This window comes from Saccharomyces eubayanus, chromosome II, assembly GCF_001298625.1.
Source record: "Saccharomyces eubayanus strain FM1318 chromosome II, whole genome shotgun sequence".
Lineage (NCBI taxonomy): Eukaryota > Fungi > Ascomycota > Saccharomycetes > Saccharomycetales > Saccharomycetaceae > Saccharomyces > Saccharomyces eubayanus.
In genome coordinates this window covers 334,481-357,339 of record NC_030977.1, presented here as the reverse complement: position 1 = coordinate 357,339, position 22,859 = coordinate 334,481, and the positions used below count along the sequence as shown (strand labels likewise).

Genomic DNA, 22,859 nt, shown 5'->3' with positions numbered 1-22,859 from the left:
AGGAATTTGGCATGCAAGGCTGAAAGGCGCTTCTTTACAGCCCACAGCAAAGCATTACGCTACTGACAAGACAAGACAAGACAAAACACGCCGACCCATGCATACCATGCGAAACGGGCTTAACACTATCCAGCCGAACATCGGCGTCCCGTCCGTCCCGTCCAGGTTCATTTCCCTTTCTGTCCTGTTTTGCCTTGGGCTTAGCAGCGTCGTTTCCGGATGAGTGCTTTTATTTTTCGGTCGGCGCATCTCCTTGAGCTAAAAGGTCAGGTTTATAGCCGTGCGTGCGGCATCGAGAGAAAGTCTCTTTGCCTTTTTTCCCATCTGAGACCAATGAAGGCCGCATCCAGGGCTCGTTTTTGCTTTAGAAGAAGCATGCCACCCACTTGCCACCCACTAACCTTTAGACGCACACAGTTTAGTGGTATTTGCCTTTGCTTGACCGGGCATTGGTTTTGTTTTCTCTTGGAAAATGCGTATATTAGCAAACAGATTCATTAGTAGGTGGAATGCGTTGTTATTATGTTGCGATTCTGTGATAATCGCAGAAAAGACCGTTAAAACTACATAACAACTGTGGTCTCATTGATGGACTCGCTAAATTAGATATAATTTTTCAAATATTTCTTTTTCCCTTGGAGCAATGTCAGATCCAATCGTAACGTCTTCCAAGATGGAGAAGACTGCCGAGTTCGAAGTAACGGATTCGGCCTTACGTGATAACTTTAATACATCAACAACAGCATCATTTTCCCCAGAGGTAAAAGAACATTCCGAGGAATCTAGAAGTGGGTTAGTCCATAGGTTTGTCGATTCATTCAGAAGGGCTGAGAGCCAACGCCTAGAAGATGATAATGATTTGGAGGATGGTACCAGGTCTATGAAATCCAATAACCATTTGAAAAAATCGATGAAATCTAGACATGTCGTCATGATGTCTCTAGGAACAGGTATAGGCACAGGTCTGCTGGTCGCCAACGCCAAAGGTCTGAAGCTTGCCGGCCCGGGATCTTTAGTCATTGGTTATGTCTTGGTCTCCTTCGTCACATATTTCATGGTCCAGGCAGCTGGTGAAATGGGTGTTACCTATCCCACGCTTCCGGGCAATTTCAATGCGTATAACTCAATCTTCGTTTCTAAATCGTTTGGGTTCGCTACCACCTGGTTATTTTGCATCCAGTGGCTGACCGTGCTGCCGTTGGAGTTGATTACTTCTTCGATGACCATCAAGTATTGGAACGACACCATTAATGCTGATGTGTTTATCGTCATCTTTTATGTGTTTTTATTGTTCATCCATTTCTTTGGTGTTAAGGCTTACGGTGAAACTGAATTCATCTTTAATTCTTGCAAAATTTTAATGATTGCCGGGTTTATCATCCTATCAGTCGTTATCAATTGTGGGGGTGCTGGTGTGGACGGCTACATTGGTGGAAAGTATTGGCGTGATCCTGGTTCATTTGCGGATGGTAGCAGTGCTACTCGCTTCAAAGGGATTTGCTTTATTCTTGTGACTGCGTATTTCTCCTTTGGTGGTATTGAATTGTTTGTTCTTTCCATCAACGAACAGGCCAATCCAAGAAAATCCACGCCCGTGGCTGCCAAGAGAAGTATTTACCGTATTCTGATCATTTATTTATTGACAATGATTTTGATTGGCTTCAATGTTCCTCACGATAATGACCAATTGATGGGTTCCGGTAGTTCTGCTACGCACGCATCTCCTTATGTGTTAGCAGCCTCGATCCATGGTGTCAAAGTGGTTCCACATATTATCAATGCTGTTATTTTGATATCTGTTCTCTCCGTTGCGAACTCTGCTCTCTACGCTGCACCAAGGTTGATGTGTTCTTTGGCTCAACAGGGCTATGCACCAAAATTTCTAAACTATATCGATAGAGAAGGCAGACCTTTACGTGCCCTAATAGCGTGCTCTTTTGTAGGTCTAATTGGTTTCGTTGCTTGCTCTCCACAAGAAGAACAAGCTTTTACATGGTTGGCGGCCATCGCAGGGTTGAGTGAAATTTTTACATGGTCGGGCATTATGCTTTCCCATATTCGTTTCAGACTAGCCATGAAAGCGCAGGGAAGATCACTTGATGAAATTGGCTATAGGTCCAATACTGGCATATGGGGTTCTATTTATGGGGTTCTTTTCAACATCCTTGTCTTCATGGCACAGTTCTGGGTAGCACTGTCGCCACCAGGTTCTGGCGGGAAGTGCGATGTTGAATCTTTCTTCCAAAGTTATCTTGCTGCCCCTCTATGGATCTTTTTGTATTTGGGTTACATGGTCTACACAAGAGATTTCACCTTTTTGAATCCGTTGGATAAAATTGATTTAGACTTTCACAGAAGAGTTTACGATCCTGAAATAATGAGACAAGAGGATGAAGAAAACAAAGAAAGGCTGAGAAATTCTTCACTATTTTTCAGAATGTACAATATGTGGTGTTAAATCCATTAATAGCAATTTATATATCTGTATATTATATTCATGAATGAAAGAACTAAACAAGTACAAGCATGCATCTGCTGGTTATTCGATGGAATTAATAAGTGTTGCACATCTGTTTGGATGAGTTTGAGAGAGCATTCACCAATTGCAAATTTCTTGCCGCCGTTCCGATGGACTTTTTTGGATGCCGCCGAGTACTGAAAAATCCAAAAGTAATCGGAGCAAAAATGAAAAATTTGGCTGATGAAATTTTTACGCATCCATTATTATTCAGCAGAAATCATCGATATAAGGATTGTTTCTGATCTAAAGGAAAACAGCCGAAAAATACAACCAGAAGCATAACTTTTAGGCAATTTCTGGCGGACGCATACTTTATATGACTATTTAGCCAAGACAGTTCGCATTCCTCAGGCAAAGTACGCAAAACAGATTTCAGGATGCTTTCGTTTTGTCCTTCATGCAATAATTTGCTGCTAATTACGAGTGGCGATAGCGGTGTATATACGTTAGCGTGCCGTTCGTGTCCCTATGAGTTCCCTATAGAGGGTATAGAGATATATGATAGAAAGAAGCTACCAAGAAAGGAAGTTGACGACGTCCTTGGCGGTGGTTGGGACAATGTTGATCAAACTAAAACCCAATGTCCCAATTATGATACGTGTGGTGGTGAGAGTGCTTATTTCTTCCAGCTACAAATTAGGTCTGCTGATGAACCGATGACTACCTTTTACAAGTGCGTGAACTGTGGCAATAGATGGAAAGAAAATTAATAAAATCTTCGCTAATATAAGATGGATTTTCTGGGGTGAGAAGAACGATCGCACATGGCTAATATTTGCATGGGAATCTGAGCGCAACCGGTTAATAGGAACTGCAAGATTTGGAGTAGTTCTCAAGAATAGAAAGTGTTCTAATAGTGTACATAGTGAAAGTGAAATACTACGATTTAAACTTTTAAGAATAAAGATTCTGTATCAATTGAATTTTAAGAATTATGTAAAAGAGGTGATAATAAATAAAGGGAAAAAAAGTATAAATAAGCAGTTGAAATAATTAAAACATCATCGTCATTTAGATCATAAGCCATTTTGTTGGCGAACTTTCAAATTATTTAACCCATTCTCTTGGTGTAGTAGTGACTTCTAATAATTTAGCTTCTCTGGAACCAGGGGCTGGGTGGTTGTCGTATAACCAGGAGGCATGCTCTGGTAAACTCATCAAAATGGATTCGACTCTAGAACCTGGGGTTCTCAAACCGAATTGAGTACCTCTATCGTAGATCAAGTTGAATTCGACGTATCTACCACGTCTAATGGCTTGCCATTGCTGTTCTTCCTTTGTATAAGGCATGTCCTTTCTTCTCTTGACAATTGTCAAGTAAGATGGTAGGAAAGCATCGAAACAGTCTTCAACCATCTTCAAAATTTCTTGTGGATCACGTTCATCATAATCGTCAAAGAAGATCCCACCAATACCACGAGTTTCCTTACGATGTGTGATGTAGAAGTATTCGTCACACCATTTCTTGAAACGAGGGTATAGAGCAGTGTCATGCTTATCCAAGGCATCTTTGTGCAATTGGTGGAATAGTTCACCGTCTTCCTCGTATAAGTAAGAAGGTGTCAAATCGGCACCACCACCGAACCACCAAGTTTGTGGGGTTCCGTCTTGGTTCCAGGTTTCAAAGTAACGGTAGTTCAAATGASTGGTTGGAGCGTGTGGGTTAACAGGGTGAATAACCATACTCAAACCACAAGCAAAGAACTTAACACCGTCAGTAACTGGCAAACCGGTCTTTGGATCTTCTGGCAGGCTCAAGTTCTTGTGATCCGCCTTCATGGCAGAGACAGCAGCTGGAGACAATTGACCGTAAACGACGGAGACATTGACACCACCCTTTTCGAAGGTAGTACCGTTTTGAATAACCATGGAAGTACCACCACCACCATCATTACCACGAGTCCATGTATCAGCATGGAACTTAACTGTGTCGATGGATTCTAAACCCTGTGTGATTTCCGCTTGTTTACGACGGATAAGAGCTTCCATTTGTTGTCTAATTGGGAGATTATTTGGATCTTGAGGAGCGGGCATCTTTATGTGTGTGTTGTGGCGTTTGGTTTTTGGTTCTTCTGTCAATAAGAAAGAGAATTCAACTTTACTTAGAAAGATGAATGGGAGAGGGAAAAGCTTATTGGCAACAAACAATAGGAGAAAAAAAAGGAAAATGCGTGTCCTTATATAGCTTTCTTGAAGAGAGAACAATGGATAGATCAAAGTTTATCTACGGGTCAGCAGCTCTTTGGTTGCTGCCTTGTTCTTGGTCCAAGCTGGGGCATAATTGGTGGGAGAAGCCAGAAAATGCGAAAGCGTAGCGTTCTGTGAAAAATGGCTTCGGTTCCTGCGACTCGTTTAAAAAGAAAAGGGCCCGCGCAGCCTGTGTGAAACGTTCGCTTTGTCCTTCCCAGACAGAAATCTAGCAGGAGCCTCGTTACAATGTGCCTGTTGATGTGATACCAGGGGGATAAAGGCGTAAAGGCACTCCCTGAACAATTGAAAATTGGAAACAAGTGCCTGTAATGACTTTTATACGCTGTGAAAACTCTAAGACACTTTCAAAACTCCGCAGAGATTGTTTGGAGGGACTTTGATCACAAGTCGGGAGTATTGTTTTTTCTGGAAGGAACGAGCGGAACTCTTGAGGATTTGCGGGCTTGCTAATAGAAAGTGTCTTGTTGAAGAAAACTAGAATCCGACTAATACAGTGGAGGAAAATATCAACAAGGCAAGGCTATGCCTTTTTTTAAAAAAAAGCGGACTTCCAATTGCACACACCAGCTCGAAGAGAATTGGAAAAAGGGTGCAAAATGATCCGGTTGTTCATATTTTTTTACCAAATGATACAACTATCTACGTTTTCTCTGTTGACCAATTCAACTAAGACTCCATATGACATATTTCTTCCTTACATTACTAAGATCCAAGATCAGACCCGTACATGAGTGCGGCTCCAACGAGTTGTTAACCGTCTTGCCTAAATGATTTTAAGTTGGCGCGATCCTCTTACAAATGTTCTTATTTCCGTCGCCGCTTTTTCTTGCATATACGAGGTATGGGGCGATTTGGAAAGAACTGGTGATTGCCAGAATTGCGCCTATTATAGAAAGGTCTACGTGTCATAATACATTGTACTGAGCCCCGCTAGATTATTTTTTTTCATTGGAGCATTTTTTTTTTTTAAATCAAGAAGACACTTTTTTCCAGTGGTCCTATTCCGTCATGGCTATCTCGTTCCGAACGTGGTTTGTCATGTTTGAATAAAATTTACTTTGTAATAAACTATTCTAAATGTTTCAACCGAGACACATAATTCTGTGAAAGGAAAAACAAAAAAGAAGAATTGATCTTTACCCGACACATCGTTCTTCATAATCGCCCTTTTCAGCGGCGATTTCCAGTTCTATTGTCGTCATCTTGAAAAAATGAAAAAACTGGTCTTTTCGAAAACATTATTAAATATTTTACGAGGTCTAACAAATCGAATTAGAAACAAGTAAAAAAAAAAAGGATACGATCATTAGTTTGTACGATCTCATAGCCTAGTTTACGCAAATTTAAAATAAGTTGTGCGCAGCTAAGCGCAATTGCTTGTCATAGTTCTGCCTACCAAGAAAAAGAACCCCAATTTCACTTACCTAATTACGTAGTAAACGGTTCCCTCGAATATCATCTTTCTTAAGCATACTCATAAGGCGGCTATTATTAGGTGGCAGGTAGTACTGATATATTTATTGCATCATCAAGAGGATCAGGTTAACGTCACCGGGCATATTTTCCACGCGCTGTTGAAGAGCAAGGAAATACCAATTGTACCATTGTTTGGACTAGAGATGTCTTGGCAAATCTGCGTAATATACTCTGTTTGTAGACTCAGCCACCGTAGGAGGTACACAGTAGCACATCAACCCCAGCCTATACACTATAATGCATGCCAAGACTAACCAACACCAGAAGAAAGAGGTTATTTTCTAAGTAAAGACAAATGTACGCCTCGTTTCCTGTGGTGCAGGAATCATATTGTGATGCCTTCCCATCTTGGCATTTTTTTCTCCAGAAGGAAGAACGTGAGAATATAGGACAAAAATAAACTCGTATAGGTATGTACGAGCTCTTTACCTGTCTTTTCCCGACAGATCTGGCTACCCATCGCGTTTATGGCGGTGCGGGCTCTTTCGGTTGGGCGCAGGGACTCCTAGAACGCCAAGCGTAAAAATCGTAAGTCGGCATTCTACGTCACGAACCCTTCTGAGAAAAGGGAAATACTTAGACATACTTTTTGGGTGGGCCAAAAAAAAAACCTCTCCTTAGTGTTCTTTGTTGAAAGTAATCATCTATACGCCGTAGCTAGCTTTGCAGCCGGCTTTCAACGAAAAAAAAGAAACAAGATTATAAGTTCTTAGGCCAAGCCTTGCTAATGAAACGACGAATACCTCTTTGAAGTGTACTTTGTTTTCAAAAAGTTTAACTTTTTAGGACAAGCCCCCCTAGACAAAAGATTCGCTACCTTTTCAACTCCAACCTATTTTTACATATTTCTGTTTGAAACGTTGCAAAATGGAAAAGAAACTCTGGTTTTCCAAACAGGAAAAAAACTACCGGCTTGATTACTGTCAATTCCCATAGGGAAAGCCAAGAAATGTTTTTTTCTTTCCTAAGCAGTTAAAAGGCCGCGCCGGAAAAGAAGGGAAAAGAATCATTGGGTCTAGATTTTTCTTATCGGAAAAAGACGATGTCCTCTTGAGGACCCTTAAGCGTGAAACGACACGCGTTGAACGTGCAGAGGGGCTTCGCCGCCGGTCAGGGTGTTTGGGGTGTCTTTTCTTTTAATTATTCTCTTGGCAATGTCACTTCTTTATTCACCGCACCGGCTGCAGGCTCCTTCCTCGTCTGCTCATATATAAAGAAGAGAACTTTTAAGACTCAAATTCGAAATTTGATTCCGCTTCTGCGTCCCGCTTGCCATTACCTCTTTATCTTGCTTACACGAGAAAATTTTTTGACGCTATAAAGTGCTTCTGCGACTGTTCGAACTTTAATATCAAACCATAAAAAGATTTTTTAAAGCATTACTACACAGTAATACCTATTCATTGCAGTCATTTTTTCCTTTTTACTATTTACCGGGTTTGCCTTTCTTGGACTGTTCCCCTTTGCCAACATATCACTTTTCAACCCTTTTCAGCTCCTAACTTCTAGGCAATGTTTTATCCATATAATTACAGTAACGTGAACGTTTCTGCGATACCCGTACTACCAGGAATTTCGGCGTTTGATAGAAGTTCAGATCAAGAAGAAATCGTTGAGTTGAATCCGGAAAGAAAATACCAGACACTGCTGCCAGTTTTAACTAATTCGCATGTGGTGGAGAATGAGCTTAAACATAAACTAAATAAGACTGCCTTTGATTTTCGATATCACAATAGATCAGAAGATAGTTCTGAAAATGTGGAACCCAAATACTTGACAACACCCAATTTGCAGATGAGAAGCGTTTCTTTCGATAGTTCATCACTACAATACAATTCAGATTCTTCGGAAAAAAGCCCGCTATCCCAACTGAATGCCAATTCGTCAATAATACGGCAAACCGATAGTGGGACGGTTTCTAATGACGATTATGATAACATGGGAAACATACGGTATTCTCTAAAAACGCGGAAGCAGAGAACCGATCCCAAAAACACATTATCCGATGAAGAGGACCTTGAGCAACGGCGCAAGTATATTTGCAAAATTTGTGCAAGAGGGTTTACTACGTCAGGCCACCTTGCAAGGCATAACAGAATCCATACAGGTGAAAAAAATCATTGTTGTCCGTATAAGGGCTGTACTCAACGATTTAGTAGACATGATAATTGCTTACAGCATTATAGAACGCATTTGAAAAAGGGAGAATAATCGATAGGAACGCCACATTTTTTTCCCTTAGCTACGTATTACAATTCAACGCCTTACCATATTCTTTATAAATTCAAGCATACATACATCGTACTTTAAAAGATCATTCAATTTTTTCACACTATAGGTCACTCTAAAATCGCACATGCGGCATCAAGAGAGGACCATTAACGTTGAAAAGAGGCTTGAGCCTCCTTGCTTATATTAAGAGTGGGTCTATTTTTAGGTATCCGGAGGTGCGCCTCACTAACAAATTGGTGATGAAGTGGCCGCTCACCGCTCAAACAAATCATTCTCTCCTAATTTTGGTGACTTTGGGAATGCTGTTTATACCTTCCGGGCCCCTTCCGTTATAGAAAAGAAGAGATAACACTCGGCACGTTCATCCAACATGATGAACTCGGCATTTTCTCAGCCGAATTTAATTATTACCGTTCCTGAAAATTGTGGCTTTTTGAGCTTTGAATTTGCATAGAATCATACTTTGCTAAACCTATCACCATCGACGATTGACTTAGCGAATTATGCTACATAAAGATGCGCACGTGTCTGTCTCTCAAGATTATAACAAAGAATTCTACTTTCGAGCGTTTCCATCCAAAAATGACATTGGTGTTTCCGATAATAACGCTAAGGCAACTAGTTTACGAGGTAGATCCGAGTCCAATTTTTCCGGCGTTCCATTGGGCAGTTGAATAGTAAATAATTTGGTTCAAGCCCTAGAAGAAAATGTATGAAAATGTATGGATGTTCATTTTTGAAACGAAAAAATGCAAATTTTACACTTTCACTGCCTTCTTTCTAAACGGTCATATAAAAAGGAGCCTATTAATTTGAAAAGACAACCTATTACCTTAAAACATATATTGTTAGTTTTCACACTTACAACAACAGCGATATGGCCTGTAAATAAGAAAGCAAACAGAAAAAAAGATATTGAGTATATTCAGATGAATATAATATCTCATTTTCTTTTATAGGCATTCTCTTGATCTAATGATTGAAAATATATATGATGATAACCCATAACAACAACAACATGAATTTCTTCGTCCGAATCCTTTATAGGTGGAAACAAACTTTGACAATAGCTTTTTAACACTGATCATATATTTTCGAATCATTATATCTTAAGGGCCTTTTATCTTCTTATCTCTTGTTGGGATTTCCCCATATATCCTCTTAAATAATACACCGACTGACGCAGTTCCTCAGTTTCAGTTTCAGTTTCTCTTGATGTGTTTTCTCGTCCGGGCAGATGGCGCTAATGTTGCCAATGACACAAAATCCTACGCTATGAGGAAGGCGGCTGACATAAAAAACACCCGTATACATGTACATACATACACATGGATACACAGGCGTATATATATATATATGTATATATTGTTCCGTATTTCCACATAACGTTTTTATGCTTCCTCGTTTTATTTTTTTACATTCCACTTGCAACATCATTCAGAATAAACAACAAAATAACAGCTAATAAACTACAGCGTCTCCAAGAGCAAAGTTCATTCTTGTCCGTTTCATTCATTTATCAACATGGAGCAAATATTATATAACCAAAGTTTAAAAGCCCCTACGATTTCTGTGTTTCAGGGAATAGCTTTTCTGAAAGTTTTAATTTTTTCTATTTTCCAGCAGCTGCTTTATAACCCAATTTTGCAAGTATTTCACACGAAAGTCCCAGTTGCGGGACTCGATTCATCTGCGTTTTTCAAAAGCGATTGGAGTGAACCCTCGAGTTATATTAGTCTTAACCAGGACTCCCTAAATGCTACCAAATACACGTTCATAGTACTCTTTACCCTGTTCAGAATGGCCTCGTATATTATTTATAAACTATCCGATCAAGACTGCCGGTTGTGCGATTCTTTGGATTTTCGCCGTTTCAGGTGGAGTGAAAAGAGGAATACAAATAGAAAGAGGAGTCTTTCGTTTGGTAAAGTTTATCTAACGAAATCGGATATACTACCAATTTCAACTGGTAACGGCTTAGGAAATAGATTTATTGGCCTGGCATCTAACAGATCTTTAAAATGCTTCCAAAAAATGGAGCGTTTGAATAATAACAATACTGAAAGGTATTCGGTACCAAAAACTAAAGCGATAAACGCACTTTTATGGCGAGAGCAACAGACTTGTTAGCCTCGCACTATTAATACAAGTTTCTCATCATATAATAAGTATATAAACAAATTCATTATAAATTCAGTATAACCATGTACTATTCTTTATTCCCAGTTTTTCCGTACAAATTTTATTTACAGGTTTCAAATTTCTCTATTTGAGATGAGTGAAAGCAAACAACTGTCCGCAATCTCACTTCTTTTCCAAATGTTTCTGAAAATCAGGACTATTTAACAGTTCAAGCACTTTTTCACCAATAGCGCTATCCTGAGTTTTATCATCTTTACCTAGGGAATATAATTTATTGACATTGCTTAGTGATTGAGTTTCATTGGTGTCGGAATCAAAACTCTGCGATATCACTGATCTTTCGAAGAAATTGCATTTCATCCCAACGCCTGCAATAGAATGTTTTGTAATGTAAGATATCAACAACTGTAACACTTCTGGGTTCGTGTCCCAGGCCCTGATGAGTCTCTTGTGAGTATGTCTTTCAAAATTCTCTTTGGATTTAGCATGAACGAAGGGCGATTTTATTACCGTCCAGCGCTCTCTTCTAGTGGGCAAGGGTTTGGGTCCAGTTAACGGGATACCCAAATAGTAGCCCGTCCTCAATATAAAATCTGAGTAAAAATCCATGTTTTCGTTATCGTACGATCTTAATTGAATGTCCGCTACCAGATCACCATATTTGATAGGCAGCTTTAAAGGTGCATAGTAGACAGCCTGCAAATTAACTGGATACGGACGCGTGGACTGTGTTCTGATAAACGCTTTCGATGTGGAGGTGTTTCTAAGCATAGCCTCAACGTTTCCACACTTCCTTATTCGTGCTCGATTCGCAAGTTTTCAACTGCTACTATCAAATATCATGCTTTCCTTTACTTTTTCTTTTTCACTCGGATATTGAAAGGAGGAAGAAAACGCTATAATAAGATATCCGTCCGTATATCGTGATCACTTCCGTTTTGCGCCCTTCTTGGCTGTAGGAGATGCGATGCGATGATAACAGCTTATGGGGCAAGGAATATAAGTTGTTACTGTGGCACCAGGTGTGTAGTACTATTATTTCTTGATAAATGCACCCAGGAGTGAGGGTTTCCAACCAAACAACGAAGAAACATGCACGTGTTTTTTTGTTAAGCTGAATTGGCCCGTAGCTTAATTGCTGATATGCCGTTTGCCTGTTGCTGCTCTGTAGATTTCTTTTGACACAACTAAATGACCCTGGTGGTTAACTCCCCGCGATAATAGGGTCCGGACCCTCTAATCTATCGGTGAAAATCAAAGAATTCCGGATACCATTCCAGCGGATACGATTAGCCCAGCGTGAGGGGTGTGCAAATCACTACACCGTAAAGGTCGCACACGTGGGGATCGCTCGCACGGCTTTAATTAGTCATCAGAGAGGAGAAGCTCGTCGTAGCGTCAGCCGCGGGGAGGGTGGCTGTGCACATTACCATCGTTATCGCTCCCTTTTGAGAGCTTCGATACGCTGTCTGTCAAAACAATTGGTGTGGGCACTGGGTGTTGCCCTTCCTTTTTTAGCGGTTTCCCTTAGAAACACCTGCAGAGAGCCCGTCTTGTTGTAACAGGGTCTGGAGAATTACTGTACGGCGTCGTCATAAGAAATAAGTTTCTTTTTCGTTTTAATGCATTTCGGTGAAGTGGGTTAAGATGACCTTAGGTCATTTGCACGTAACCTTGCATGCAAATATATATAAGTAGGCCTGTAATTGATACAACGAGAGGCATCTTAAGATTCTGCTGTTTTGAATTTTATTCTGTAGTATATCCAGTTTCTTGTCTCCTTTCTTCGTTACTAATTGTAAAGTGTTTGTTCTAGCATTAAATTTAGTTTAGTATAACTCTATATCTGCAAGATTATAATAGTATTAAGATATAACAGTTATATTCAGTATACAAACTATTTTAGCAGATACATTAGATCTATCTATATACTCAATTCAGAAAAAAAAAGAGAAACGCACGCATACGCACACACATACACATTACGATGAGTTCAGACGCAGTTAAAGATGGTAGTGCTGAGTTCAGTGCCTACCACACACTCACCGCAGAAGAAGTGGCAGAATTTATAGGTACAAACTTAACCAATGGTCTCACCGAGGATGAGTTTAAAGAAAGAACGAAAACAGTGGGTGAAAACACGCTGGGCGATGATAGCAAGATCGATTATAAAGCGATGGTTATCCACCAACTTTGCAACGCAATGATTATGGTTCTGTTGATATCTATGGTCATCTCCTTTGCCATGCACGACTGGATCACCGGTGGTGTTATCACAGCTGTTGTCGCGGTCAACGTCGGTATCGGCTTAGTTCAAGAATATAAAGCTACGAAGACAATGAACTCTTTGAAAACATTGAGCTCTCCCAATGCACATATTATCAGAAACGGGAAAAGTGAAACCGTGAATTCAAAAACTGTAGTTCCTGGTGACATTTGTCTTGTTAAAGTAGGTGACACCATTCCTGCTGATTTGCGGTTGATTGAAACTAAGAATTTCGATACTGACGAATCCTTGCTAACCGGTGAGTCTCTACCGGTATCCAAAGATGCCGCTTTGGTTTTTGGTAAGGAAGATGAGACTTCCGTAGGTGACCGTTTAAATTTAGCATTTTCTTCTTCCACTGTGGTCAAAGGAAGAGCCAAAGGTATCGTCATCAAGACAGGTTTGAATAGTGAAATTGGTAAAATCGCGAAGTCATTGCAAGGCGGTACGGGTCTCATCTCCCACGACCCCAGTAAATCCTGGCTACAAAATGGATGGGTATCCACTAGGAGAGTCATTGGCGCGTTTTTAGGTACTACAGTCGGCACCCCCTTGCATCGAAAGCTATCCAAATTGGCAGTGCTGCTTTTTGGGATTGCCGTGCTTTTTGCAATCATTGTCATGGCCTCTCAAAAGTTTAATGTTGATAGAAACATAGCTGTCTATGCCATCTGTGTGGCCCTGTCCATGATTCCTTCTTCTTTGGTCGTAGTTTTGACAATCACTATGTCCGTTGGGGCAACTGTAATGGTCACTAGACATGTCATTGTCAGAAAGTTAGACTCTTTAGAAGCTTTAGGTGCTGTTAATGATATCTGCTCTGATAAGACTGGTACTTTGACTCAGGGGAAAATGCTGGCAAGACAGATCTGGATCCCCTCCTTTGGTACTATTACTATTTCAAACACTAGTGATCCGTTTGACCCTAGCCAAGGCGATGTGAATTTGATACCAAAGCTATCGCCTTATGAATACTCCCATGACGATGACGGTGACGTCGGAATTCTTCAACATTTCAAGCAACGTCTGTACGATAAAGATTTACCTGAAGAAATAGACATGGATCTGTTTCAACGTTGGCTGGAGACAGCAACTTTAGCTAATATCGCTACCGTTTTCAAAGATGAAGAGACTGATACCTGGAAGGCACATGGTGATCCAACAGAGATTGCAATTCAAGTCTTCACTACCAAGATGGACTTGCCTCGTAGCATCCTTACTGGTGAAACATCCACCACCCAAGAAGGTGACAAGTGCCAATCTTCTTCAAACGACATTGAAAAGCCCGGTTATGTCCAATTCGAGCATATTGCGGAGTTTCCGTTTGATTCAACCATCAAGAGAATGTCGTCCATCTATTTTAACAATCACAACGATACGTACAACGTTTATGCCAAGGGTGCATTTGAAAGTGTTATCAGCAGTTGTAGCCATTGGTATGGAAACGATGGCTCGAAAATTACACCATTGACCGACCATGACATCGAAACTATAAGGAAAAACGTTTATAGTTTATCGAATGAAGGTTTAAGGGTTTTAGGTTTTGCTTCCAAATCGTTTACAAAAGATCAATTAATTCACGACCAACTGGCAAACATAACTTCGGACAGAGCCACTGCAGAAAGTGATCTTGTCTTTTTAGGTTTAATCGGTATCTATGATCCGCCAAGAAATGAGACTGCCGGTGCAGTTAAAAAATTCCATCAAGCTGGTATCAATGTTCACATGTTAACTGGTGATTTTGTTGGTACGGCCAAAGCCATTGCCCAAGAAGTGGGTATTTTGCCAACTAACTTATACCACTATTCTCAAGAAATCGTTGACAGTATGGTCATGACTGGATTTCAATTTGATGCATTAAGTGAAGACGAAGTTGATGACCTGCCCGTTCTTCCTCTAGTTATTGCCCGTTGCTCTCCACAAACAAAAGTCAGAATGATTGAAGCTTTACACCGTAGAAAGAAATTCTGTGCCATGACTGGTGATGGTGTTAACGATTCTCCATCTTTGAAAATGGCGAATGTCGGTATTGCTATGGGTATCAACGGCTCAGATGTCTCAAAAGAAGCATCCGATATTGTTTTAAGTGATGACAATTTTGCTTCCATTTTGAATGCCGTTGAAGAAGGTCGTAGAATGACGGATAATATCCAGAAATTTGTTTTACAATTGTTGGCAGAAAACGTTGCTCAGGCATTGTTTTTGATCATTGGGTTAGTGTTTCAAGATGAAAACGGTAGATCGGTCTTCCCTCTATCGCCAGTCGAAGTTTTATGGGTCATTGTCGTTACTTCTTGTTTCCCTGCTATGGGATTAGGTTTAGAAAAGGCAGCCCCAGACTTGATGGATAGACCTCCCAATGATTCAGAAATGGGTATTTTCACTTGGGAAGTTATTATTGATACATTCGCATATGGATTCATAATGGCGGGTGCTTGTATGGCATCATTCACTGCATCCCTTTATGGTATTAACAATGGTACATTGGGACACGGTTGTGATGGTTCCTACAGTAGTATTTGTCATGACGTTTATAGATCACGTTCAGCAGCATTCGCAACCATGACATGGTGTGCCTTAATTCTCGCCTGGGAAGTGGTCGATATGAGAAGGTCATTCTTTAGAATGCATCCAGATACTGACAGTCCCGTGAAAGAATTCTTCAAGGGCATTTGGGATAACCAATTTTTGTTCTGGTCAATTATATTTGGATTTGTTTCAACCTTCCCTGTCGTCTATATTCCAGTCATTAATGACAAAGTATTTTTGCACAAACCAATTGGTGCAGAGTGGGGCCTCGCCATTGCATTCACGCTAGCTTTCTGGGTAGGCGCTGAACTTTACAAATATGGGAAGAGGTGCTATTTCAAAACTCAAAAGGCCCACAATCCAGAAAACGATTTGGAGCGTAGCAATAAACGTGATCCATTCGAAGCATACAGCACGTCCACTACGATCCAAAGTGAGCTTAACATCAGTATTAAGCAATAATTAGTGGGGCTTAATTAAGTGCTAGCATTTCATCGTTCTTTTTTTGCCCTATGTATGTATATTTAGATTTTTTTTGTTCTTATTTTATTCTAGCTTACCTTTTATAGCAGTTACTAAACATTTTTCTTGATGTATGACCCTTCTGATAGCCTTCTGAAAAGTTTTTTTGGTGTGTAGTAATACACCATGCGTTTGTGATATGTTTCCGTGATGTAGCTAGTTTCTGCTTTCTACTTCGCTTTTTCCATGAGGCTAAAAACATTTCAAAATTGAATTCTATCTTAAAATAATACTTAAGTTATACACAGTATGTTATGATATCAGTTATTTATTTTTCTTCTTCCTTCTTAACTTCGTCTCTTAATACATCAGGTTTCAAAGTTGGGAACAACAAGACTTCTCTAATTGTGTTGGAGTCGGTCAAGAACATGGCCAATCTATCGATACCACAACCCCAACCACCGGTTGGTGGTAAACCGTATTCTAGAGCGTCACAGAATGTTTCGTCGACTAGTTGAGCTTCGTCATCACCTTGGTCCTTTTGTCTAGCTTGTTCTTCGAAACGTGCTCTTTGGTCAAATGGATCATTCAGTTCAGTGTAAGCGTTACAAATCTCTTTTGTAGCAACAAAGACTTCAAAACGTTCACATAGACCTGGTTGATCTCTTGAGTATTTGGCTAATGGAGACATCATTTGTGGGTGACCGAAGATGAAAGTTGGGTTGATACACATGTCTTCTAATTCACCAACAAGCTTGTCCAACATACGAGCATTGGTTAGTGGAGGTGCACAGTCCAATTTATTATCGGAAAGGACCTTTTTCAAAAATTCACCAGTTTCAGCGGTATGCAATTGATCACCGGCTGGGAATTTGACGTCGAATACTTTTTCCAATTCTTCAATCATGTTGATTCTTTTCCATGGTCTAGAAAAGTTTAGTTCGAGTTCTTTAGCTGGATCAGCTGGGTCTGGATGGTACTTGATGATATAAGAACCGTTAATTTCCTTCACCATTTCCGAAATCATCAATTCAGTCATGTCCATCAAATCGTAAACGTCAGCATAAGCTTGATAAAACTCACAGGTAGTGAATTCTGGGTTATGGGTCATATCAATACCTTCATTTCGGAACTGTCTACCGATTTCATAAACACGGTCCAAACCACCAACAACTAATTGTTTCAAAAACAGTTCTGGAGCAATTCTCATGTACATGTCCATATCCAGGTCATTGTGGTGAGTGACGAATGGCTTAGCGGTGGCACCACCAGCAATGACGTTCATCATTGGAGTTTCCACTTCAATAAACTTCCTCTGGTCCAAGAACTTTCTAATGTAACGAATGATTTCAGAACGAGTAATGAAACGACTTCTGGCGTCTTTGTTCATGATCAAGTCCAAATAACGCTTTCTGTATCTGGTTTCTTGGTCTTTGAAACCGAAATGGTCGGCAGGCAACATGTGCAAACATGGAGTCAACAATTGGACTCTGCTGACAAAGACAGAGATTTCACCTTCACCTCCCTTCTTTGGTTGGGTTCTTCCGACGTAACCTTCAACACCAACGATATCACCTCTTTTCAAAAGGTCATGGTCCTTTTCGTAAGAGGCTGCGTCGCAGTAATCTTGCAATTGCGACATTACCTGGACTTCAACACCGTCACCATGAAGGACGTAAAATTTCAATTTGGAACCGGATTCTCTCTTAGCATGGACTCTACCGGCGATAGACACCTTTTCTTCAGGTAAGGTTTCACCTTTTTTCAAATGGGCATATTTGGCCAAAAATTCAGGATTAGAAATGGAAACGTGGAATTTGTGTGGGTATGGATTTGGTTCGTGGGTCTTTCTCATTTCTTTGATTTGACGGGATCTAGTCTCGAAATATTGCGATGGATCCAGATCGGCTAATAAGTCTGTCTTTTTCTTAGAAGCTGGTTTTGGTTGGGCAGTTGCCTTTTTGGCAGCCTTTTTGGCTTCAACTTGTCTTTGCTTGATACGCTTCTTCAATTCAGACTTGGAGACCATTTCCCCGGTGGTTTCATCGAGGTGTAGGTTAGCGACACCTTCAGTGGCGGACTTAACGTTATCTTGTTGGGACATTCTGTTTGTCAGTATTTTTCGCAGATTTTTTAAAATAAACAGATACCTCCAAGGTTGGTATTATTGTGCAATAAACTCAAAACAACCCAAACTATACTCTTAGCAAGATAGTGATCATAAATATATACTCGAAGGTCACTAGGCATATTCATCGATAATTGAGATTGAAAAAAAAAAAGAAAAAGCACTGGAAAAAAAGCAATGACTAATTGCTTGTAACACCCAGACATTACAAATAACACACTTCCAGCACTATTACTGTCACCAAACATTACACATTCCATTAATCAGAGTATAAACCACTGTATTGGTCACATATAAGATGCGATATACTCATCGGCATGGTCTTTAAACTCTAGCAATCATGCGAGGGAAAATGGATCTGCTTGTGGTTCTTTTTTGTCAAGTATGCATCCACCTAAGTTCCTGCACATGTAGCATTTCTTACCGTTTACATGATACCTGCCGCTTGTATATCCCTTAGTCCATACACACGGGCACTCATGACACTCCTACAAGGCTAGATTGGTCTATTGTATCTTGCGCCAGACTTCTCTTGTTCAATTTAGCCATACCCTCCGGGTCATCCCTCGGCACGTTGAAGTTGGAGAAGCAAAGAAAGGCCAACTAAAGTCGTTGGAAACCTCGGAGCTGAGGCTTGATGGGGTAATTGGAGCGATAAGCAGCAACGAGTTTTCCTGTGTGTGCGTATTGAACTTGCCATTGATATACTACTTGCTCGCAAAACTGTCATAAACGATGCTCAGAAACGCATTAAGGTGTGCCCAGTCATCGTCTAAATACGGATCTAAGACTGCAATACGTACATTTATGAATACTCAAGCACAGTTGAATAGCGCTGCCGTCCCCCCTGTATTATTTACAGTGCAGGATACTGCTAGGGTTATAACGCTGAATAGGCCCAAGAAGCTCAATGCCCTGAACACAGAAATGGCTGAATCTGTGTTCAAAACTCTGAATGAGTATGCCAAGAGTGGTGCTACCAATTTAGTTATTTTGAAGTCCTCCAATCATCCTCGGTCGTTCTGTGCTGGTGGAGACGTGGCCGCTGTGGCAGCATATAATTTGAATAAGGAATTCTCGAAATCTATCGAACTATTCGCCCATGAGTATTCTTTGGACTTCCAATTAGCCACTTACTCGAAACCAATTGTCGCTTTCATGGATGGTATCACGATGGGTGGTGGTGTTGGTCTGTCTATTCATACGCCTTTCAGGATCGCTACTGAGCATACCAAATGGGCCATGCCGGAGATGGATATTGGCTTTTTCCCGGACGTAGGTTCAACCTTTGCTCTCCCCAGAGTCATCACATTGGCTAACTCAAACTCACAAATGGCTTTGTATCTATGTCTCACAGGGGAAGTTATCACTGGTGTAGATGCCTATATGCTTGGTTTAGCATCTCATTACGTTTGTAGTGAAAATTTAGAAGCTTTACAAAGAAGATTGGGTGAACTCAGTCCTACATTGAATAACAGTTCACAATCTGCAGCATTTTTTGGAATGGTTAACGAGTCTATTAATGAATTTCAATCTCCACTGCCAAAAGATTATGCCTTCAGATACTCTAAAGAAGAATTGAACGTTATCGAGACTTCTTTCAACGTGCCCAAAAATGGTACCATTGAAGACATCATGAAAAAACTGAGCCAATACGAAGGTTCGACAGAGGGCAGGCTTTTCGCACAAGAAATCAAAACAAAATTATCAACCAAATCGCCATCTTCTTTACAAATTGCTCTAAGGCTGATCCAAGAGAATTCTAAAGATCACATTGAATCAGCAATCAAAAGAGATCTGTATACGGCTGCTAACATGTGCATGAATCAAGATTCTTTAGTGGAATTTTCAGAAGCCACAAAGCATAAATTGATCGATAAACAGAAAGGGCCATATCCATGGGCCAAGAAAGAGCAATTATTCACATCTCAGTTGACATCTATCACGTCTCCTAAGCCATCATTGCCAATATCATTAAGAAGAAATACCTCGAATGTCACTTGGACTCAGTACCCCTATCATCTGAAGTATCAATTACCAACCGAAAAAGAAATTGAAGCGTTTATTGAAAAGAAAACAGGTGATGATACGGGCTCTAAAGTTACCGAAAAAGACGTACTAAATCATTTTGCTAATGTGGATTCCTCTAGAAGAGGGAAACAGGGCATTCAATTATTATGCAAAGCTGTCTGTGAAAGAAAGTGTGAAGAGGTTAATGACGGTCTAAGATGGAAATAAGACTTAGCATAACAATCACAACGTGTAAGGGATCGCTACATACATGTAAATAATAAAAGTCAAATATAACGCTCTATTCATAAAATATTTGTATATGGATGTTTATTTAGTGGTACACAAGAGGATGTTATTTTTTACCCTTGTTTAGGAATATGTTTCTTGCAAGAAAAAAACGTTGAATGTAATAAATATAACTTCAAAAAACGTGGAGTCATATCGCTCATTTGAGTATGCTCGCGTTTTTTCATTTATTGAAAAGCTTATTTCTTTTGGACGTTTCTTCTGTTTCTGACACCTTCTGCCAATAACTCCAAAACTTCCTCGGTACTATCCCAACCAATACAAGCATCAGTAACAGAGCAACCGTATTTCAAGCCTTCTCTTCCACCTTCTTTAGGAATATCTTGTCTACCTTCATTTATGTTTGATTCGATCATAACACCACACAAATTGCTTTCGCCTTCGGTCAGTTGGTCATAGATACATTGGGCAACCTTTGGTTGATTCTTGAAATCTTTATTACTGTTACCGTGAGAACAATCAATCATAATTCTTCTTTGGGAGTCATCGGTTAAACCGGCTTTTTCCAATTGTTGTTTGGTGTCTTGAACACTTTCTTTGTCAAAGTTAGTACCGTTCTTACCACCTCTCAAAATCAAGAAAGTATCCTTATTACCTTCGGTACCTACGATGGCAGTGACACCAGGCTTTGTAACAGAAAGGAAATAATGTTCGTGAGCAGCGGCTCTCATAGCATCGATGGCGACTTGTAAACCACCGTCGGTACCGTTTTTGAACCCAATAGGGAAAGATAGACCAGATGCCAACTCTCTGTGCAGTTGGGATTCAGTGGTTCTGGCACCGATGGCACCCAAGGAGAAACAATCACTTAAGAACTGTGGAGAGATGGTATCCAACATTTCACCGGCAATCGGCAACTTTTCAACCAGTTTTATGAACATCTCTCTGGAGATCCGTAGACCTTTATTGATTTGGAAAGAGTTGTCCATATCAGGATCATTAATTAAACCTTTCCAGCCAACAGTAGTTCTTGGCTTTTCTAGGTAAGCTCTCATAATAATCAATAGGTCCTTTGACAACTTTTCGGAAATCTTAGACAATCTGTCGGCATAATCGTAAGCAGCTTTAGGATCATGTAGGGAACATGGACCGATGACGATGACAAGACGGTCATCTTTACCATTCAAAATATCACAGACGGAGTCTCTTGCCTTAACAATGTTTTCTTCACCTTTAGAGGAAATTGGGTATTCATGTTGAAGAAGATCTGGTGGGGTTAATGGATCGTAACCTTTGATTCTCCAGTCTTCTAAACGTTTTCTGTCACCAGCGTGGTCGTTTTTAATGAACATGTTATTGAGTAGTTATTTGGTGGTATAATCTAAATGAAGAATAACAATGAAGAGAAAAACGTAATTCGAATAAAGATTAATTATAAATAATATAGAAGAGAGAAAGAAAAATGCAATTATTTATAAAATTACCTACATATTTTCACTGCGGCGAGCATCCTTTTTGATGTGACTAATTTTTCAGTAGTGAAAAAAAATTAGAAAAAATGGAAGAAAAAAAGAAGACGCAGCCGTTGTCGCTTTGTGATGGGGTCACCATCAACGAACGAGGTTGAATTGTGGTGAAAAAAGAAAATTTGCTTTCATTCTGTAAGCGGCTAAATAAAATGTTCTTGTCGGAGGCGTTAAGGCCGCCTGTGAGAAATCAGAAAACGTCACAACATAGGTTGATCAAGCAGAGGCAGCAGAGAAAATGGCAACAAGTTTTGCAGCAGCCGCCTGATTTTTCCTTAGGAGGAGCCTGTTGAATATAAATTGGTTGTTGTTGAGGGGGGTAGTTCATATGCGGTTGTTGATGTCTCATTGTGCTTGTAAATGATGTTTGGAGGATGTTCGAGTTTATTCGGTCTGTCAGGAATTTCTGACGCTAACGTATACAGGTGCGATTTTGTTGCCTACAGACTAAAATAAAACGAAATGCTTAATAGGAATGAAACGGGAAGGAGAGAATTGAAATAGTATTGTTTAATTCTTAAATAGAAATGGTCTTTTATTTGGTGGCTTTTTCAGGGTTCTGCAAAAGTTAGAAGAGGCTGTGCATTACGAAAAAAAAAAGTGACAAAAAAAGGGCGTGAGGGTTAAAATGTCCAAAAATAGGTCCTACCCGGATTCGAACCGGGGTTGTCCGGATCAAAACCGAAAGTGATAACCACTACACTATAGGACCTTATAATCCATGAGTTCAGAAGCACTTATGCCCAGTGTGCAGCTAAGTGGCGACTCGGTGAGGCTATGAATTAAATTCTGTTGGAATAAGGTGATCTTGGACATAACATTCTTTATGTCAAAACAGGCGATCTCGAACATTCTTTAATATGATATTAATTATGTTGATCTGTAATAACCATTTAAATTGTATGATGATCTTTGGGATTCCATTATTTCTTAATGTTATAATATTATGTATATAGGTTATACTAGAGATTCTCTTCATGGATTTAGGAATCCACAGAAAGGAATCAATAATTTTGCATTATATTATAAATGATTCTGTTTTTCTTTTTATATGTTGTCATTCATTGATCCTATTACAATATCAATCCTTGCGCTTCAGCTTCCATT

The 22,859-nt window shown here is 40.0% G+C and overlaps 10 protein-coding genes and 1 non-coding gene across 11 annotated transcripts; 6 read left to right on the top strand and 5 right to left on the bottom strand.

Moving 5' to 3' along the window:
- Positions 1–643: 643 nt before the first annotated feature.
- Positions 644–2,458, top strand: BAP3 (amino acid transporter BAP3; the record flags this gene model as incomplete). Its single annotated transcript, XM_018363488.1, has 1 exon — positions 644–2,458. One exon carries the CDS (start codon positions 644–646, stop codon positions 2,456–2,458), a length of 1,815 nt encoding a protein of 604 aa, XP_018223617.1.
- Positions 2,459–2,898: 440 nt separating this feature from the next.
- On the top strand, positions 2,899–3,231 carry RPC11 (DNA-directed RNA polymerase III core subunit RPC11; the record flags this gene model as incomplete). Its single annotated transcript, XM_018363487.1, has 1 exon — positions 2,899–3,231. One exon carries the CDS (start codon positions 2,899–2,901, stop codon positions 3,229–3,231), a length of 333 nt encoding a protein of 110 aa, XP_018223616.1.
- A 337-nt stretch (positions 3,232–3,568) lies between these two features.
- HEM13 (coproporphyrinogen oxidase) lies at positions 3,569–4,555 on the bottom strand (the record flags this gene model as incomplete). The annotated part of the gene is made up of 1 exon (XM_018363486.1): positions 3,569–4,555. One exon carries the CDS (start codon positions 4,553–4,555, stop codon positions 3,569–3,571), a length of 987 nt encoding a protein of 328 aa, XP_018223615.1.
- Positions 4,556–7,720: 3,165 nt separating this feature from the next.
- On the top strand, positions 7,721–8,419 carry NRG1 (transcriptional regulator NRG1; the record flags this gene model as incomplete). The annotated part of the gene is made up of 1 exon (XM_018363485.1): positions 7,721–8,419. One exon carries the CDS (start codon positions 7,721–7,723, stop codon positions 8,417–8,419), a length of 699 nt encoding a protein of 232 aa, XP_018223614.1.
- Positions 8,420–9,964: 1,545 nt separating this feature from the next.
- On the top strand, positions 9,965–10,570 carry DI49_0238 (uncharacterized protein; the record flags this gene model as incomplete). Its single annotated transcript, XM_018363484.1, has 1 exon — positions 9,965–10,570. The coding sequence occupies one exon, from the start codon at positions 9,965–9,967 to the stop codon at positions 10,568–10,570; it is 606 nt and encodes a 201-aa protein (XP_018223613.1).
- Positions 10,571–10,744: 174 nt separating this feature from the next.
- RSM10 (mitochondrial 37S ribosomal protein uS10m) lies at positions 10,745–11,353 on the bottom strand (the record flags this gene model as incomplete). The annotated part of the gene is made up of 1 exon (XM_018363483.1): positions 10,745–11,353. The coding sequence occupies one exon, from the start codon at positions 11,351–11,353 to the stop codon at positions 10,745–10,747; it is 609 nt and encodes a 202-aa protein (XP_018223612.1).
- A 1,216-nt stretch (positions 11,354–12,569) lies between these two features.
- Positions 12,570–15,839, top strand: DI49_0236 (ENA1-like protein; the record flags this gene model as incomplete). Its single annotated transcript, XM_018363482.1, has 1 exon — positions 12,570–15,839. The coding sequence occupies one exon, from the start codon at positions 12,570–12,572 to the stop codon at positions 15,837–15,839; it is 3,270 nt and encodes a 1,089-aa protein (XP_018223611.1).
- Positions 15,840–16,167: 328 nt separating this feature from the next.
- KRS1 (lysine--tRNA ligase KRS1) lies at positions 16,168–17,943 on the bottom strand (the record flags this gene model as incomplete). Its single annotated transcript, XM_018363481.1, has 1 exon — positions 16,168–17,943. One exon carries the CDS (start codon positions 17,941–17,943, stop codon positions 16,168–16,170), a length of 1,776 nt encoding a protein of 591 aa, XP_018223610.1.
- Positions 17,944–18,702: 759 nt separating this feature from the next.
- On the top strand, positions 18,703–20,205 carry EHD3 (mitochondrial 37S ribosomal protein mS47; the record flags this gene model as incomplete). The annotated part of the gene is made up of 1 exon (XM_018363480.1): positions 18,703–20,205. The coding sequence occupies one exon, from the start codon at positions 18,703–18,705 to the stop codon at positions 20,203–20,205; it is 1,503 nt and encodes a 500-aa protein (XP_018223609.1).
- Positions 20,206–20,465: 260 nt separating this feature from the next.
- On the bottom strand, positions 20,466–21,578 carry ARO3 (3-deoxy-7-phosphoheptulonate synthase ARO3; the record flags this gene model as incomplete). The annotated part of the gene is made up of 1 exon (XM_018363479.1): positions 20,466–21,578. One exon carries the CDS (start codon positions 21,576–21,578, stop codon positions 20,466–20,468), a length of 1,113 nt encoding a protein of 370 aa, XP_018223608.1.
- Positions 21,579–22,392: 814 nt separating this feature from the next.
- DI49_0232 lies at positions 22,393–22,464 on the bottom strand. Its single transcript has one exon. It is a non-coding gene; the product is annotated as a tRNA-Gln (tRNA).
- Positions 22,465–22,859: the final 395 nt, after the last annotated feature.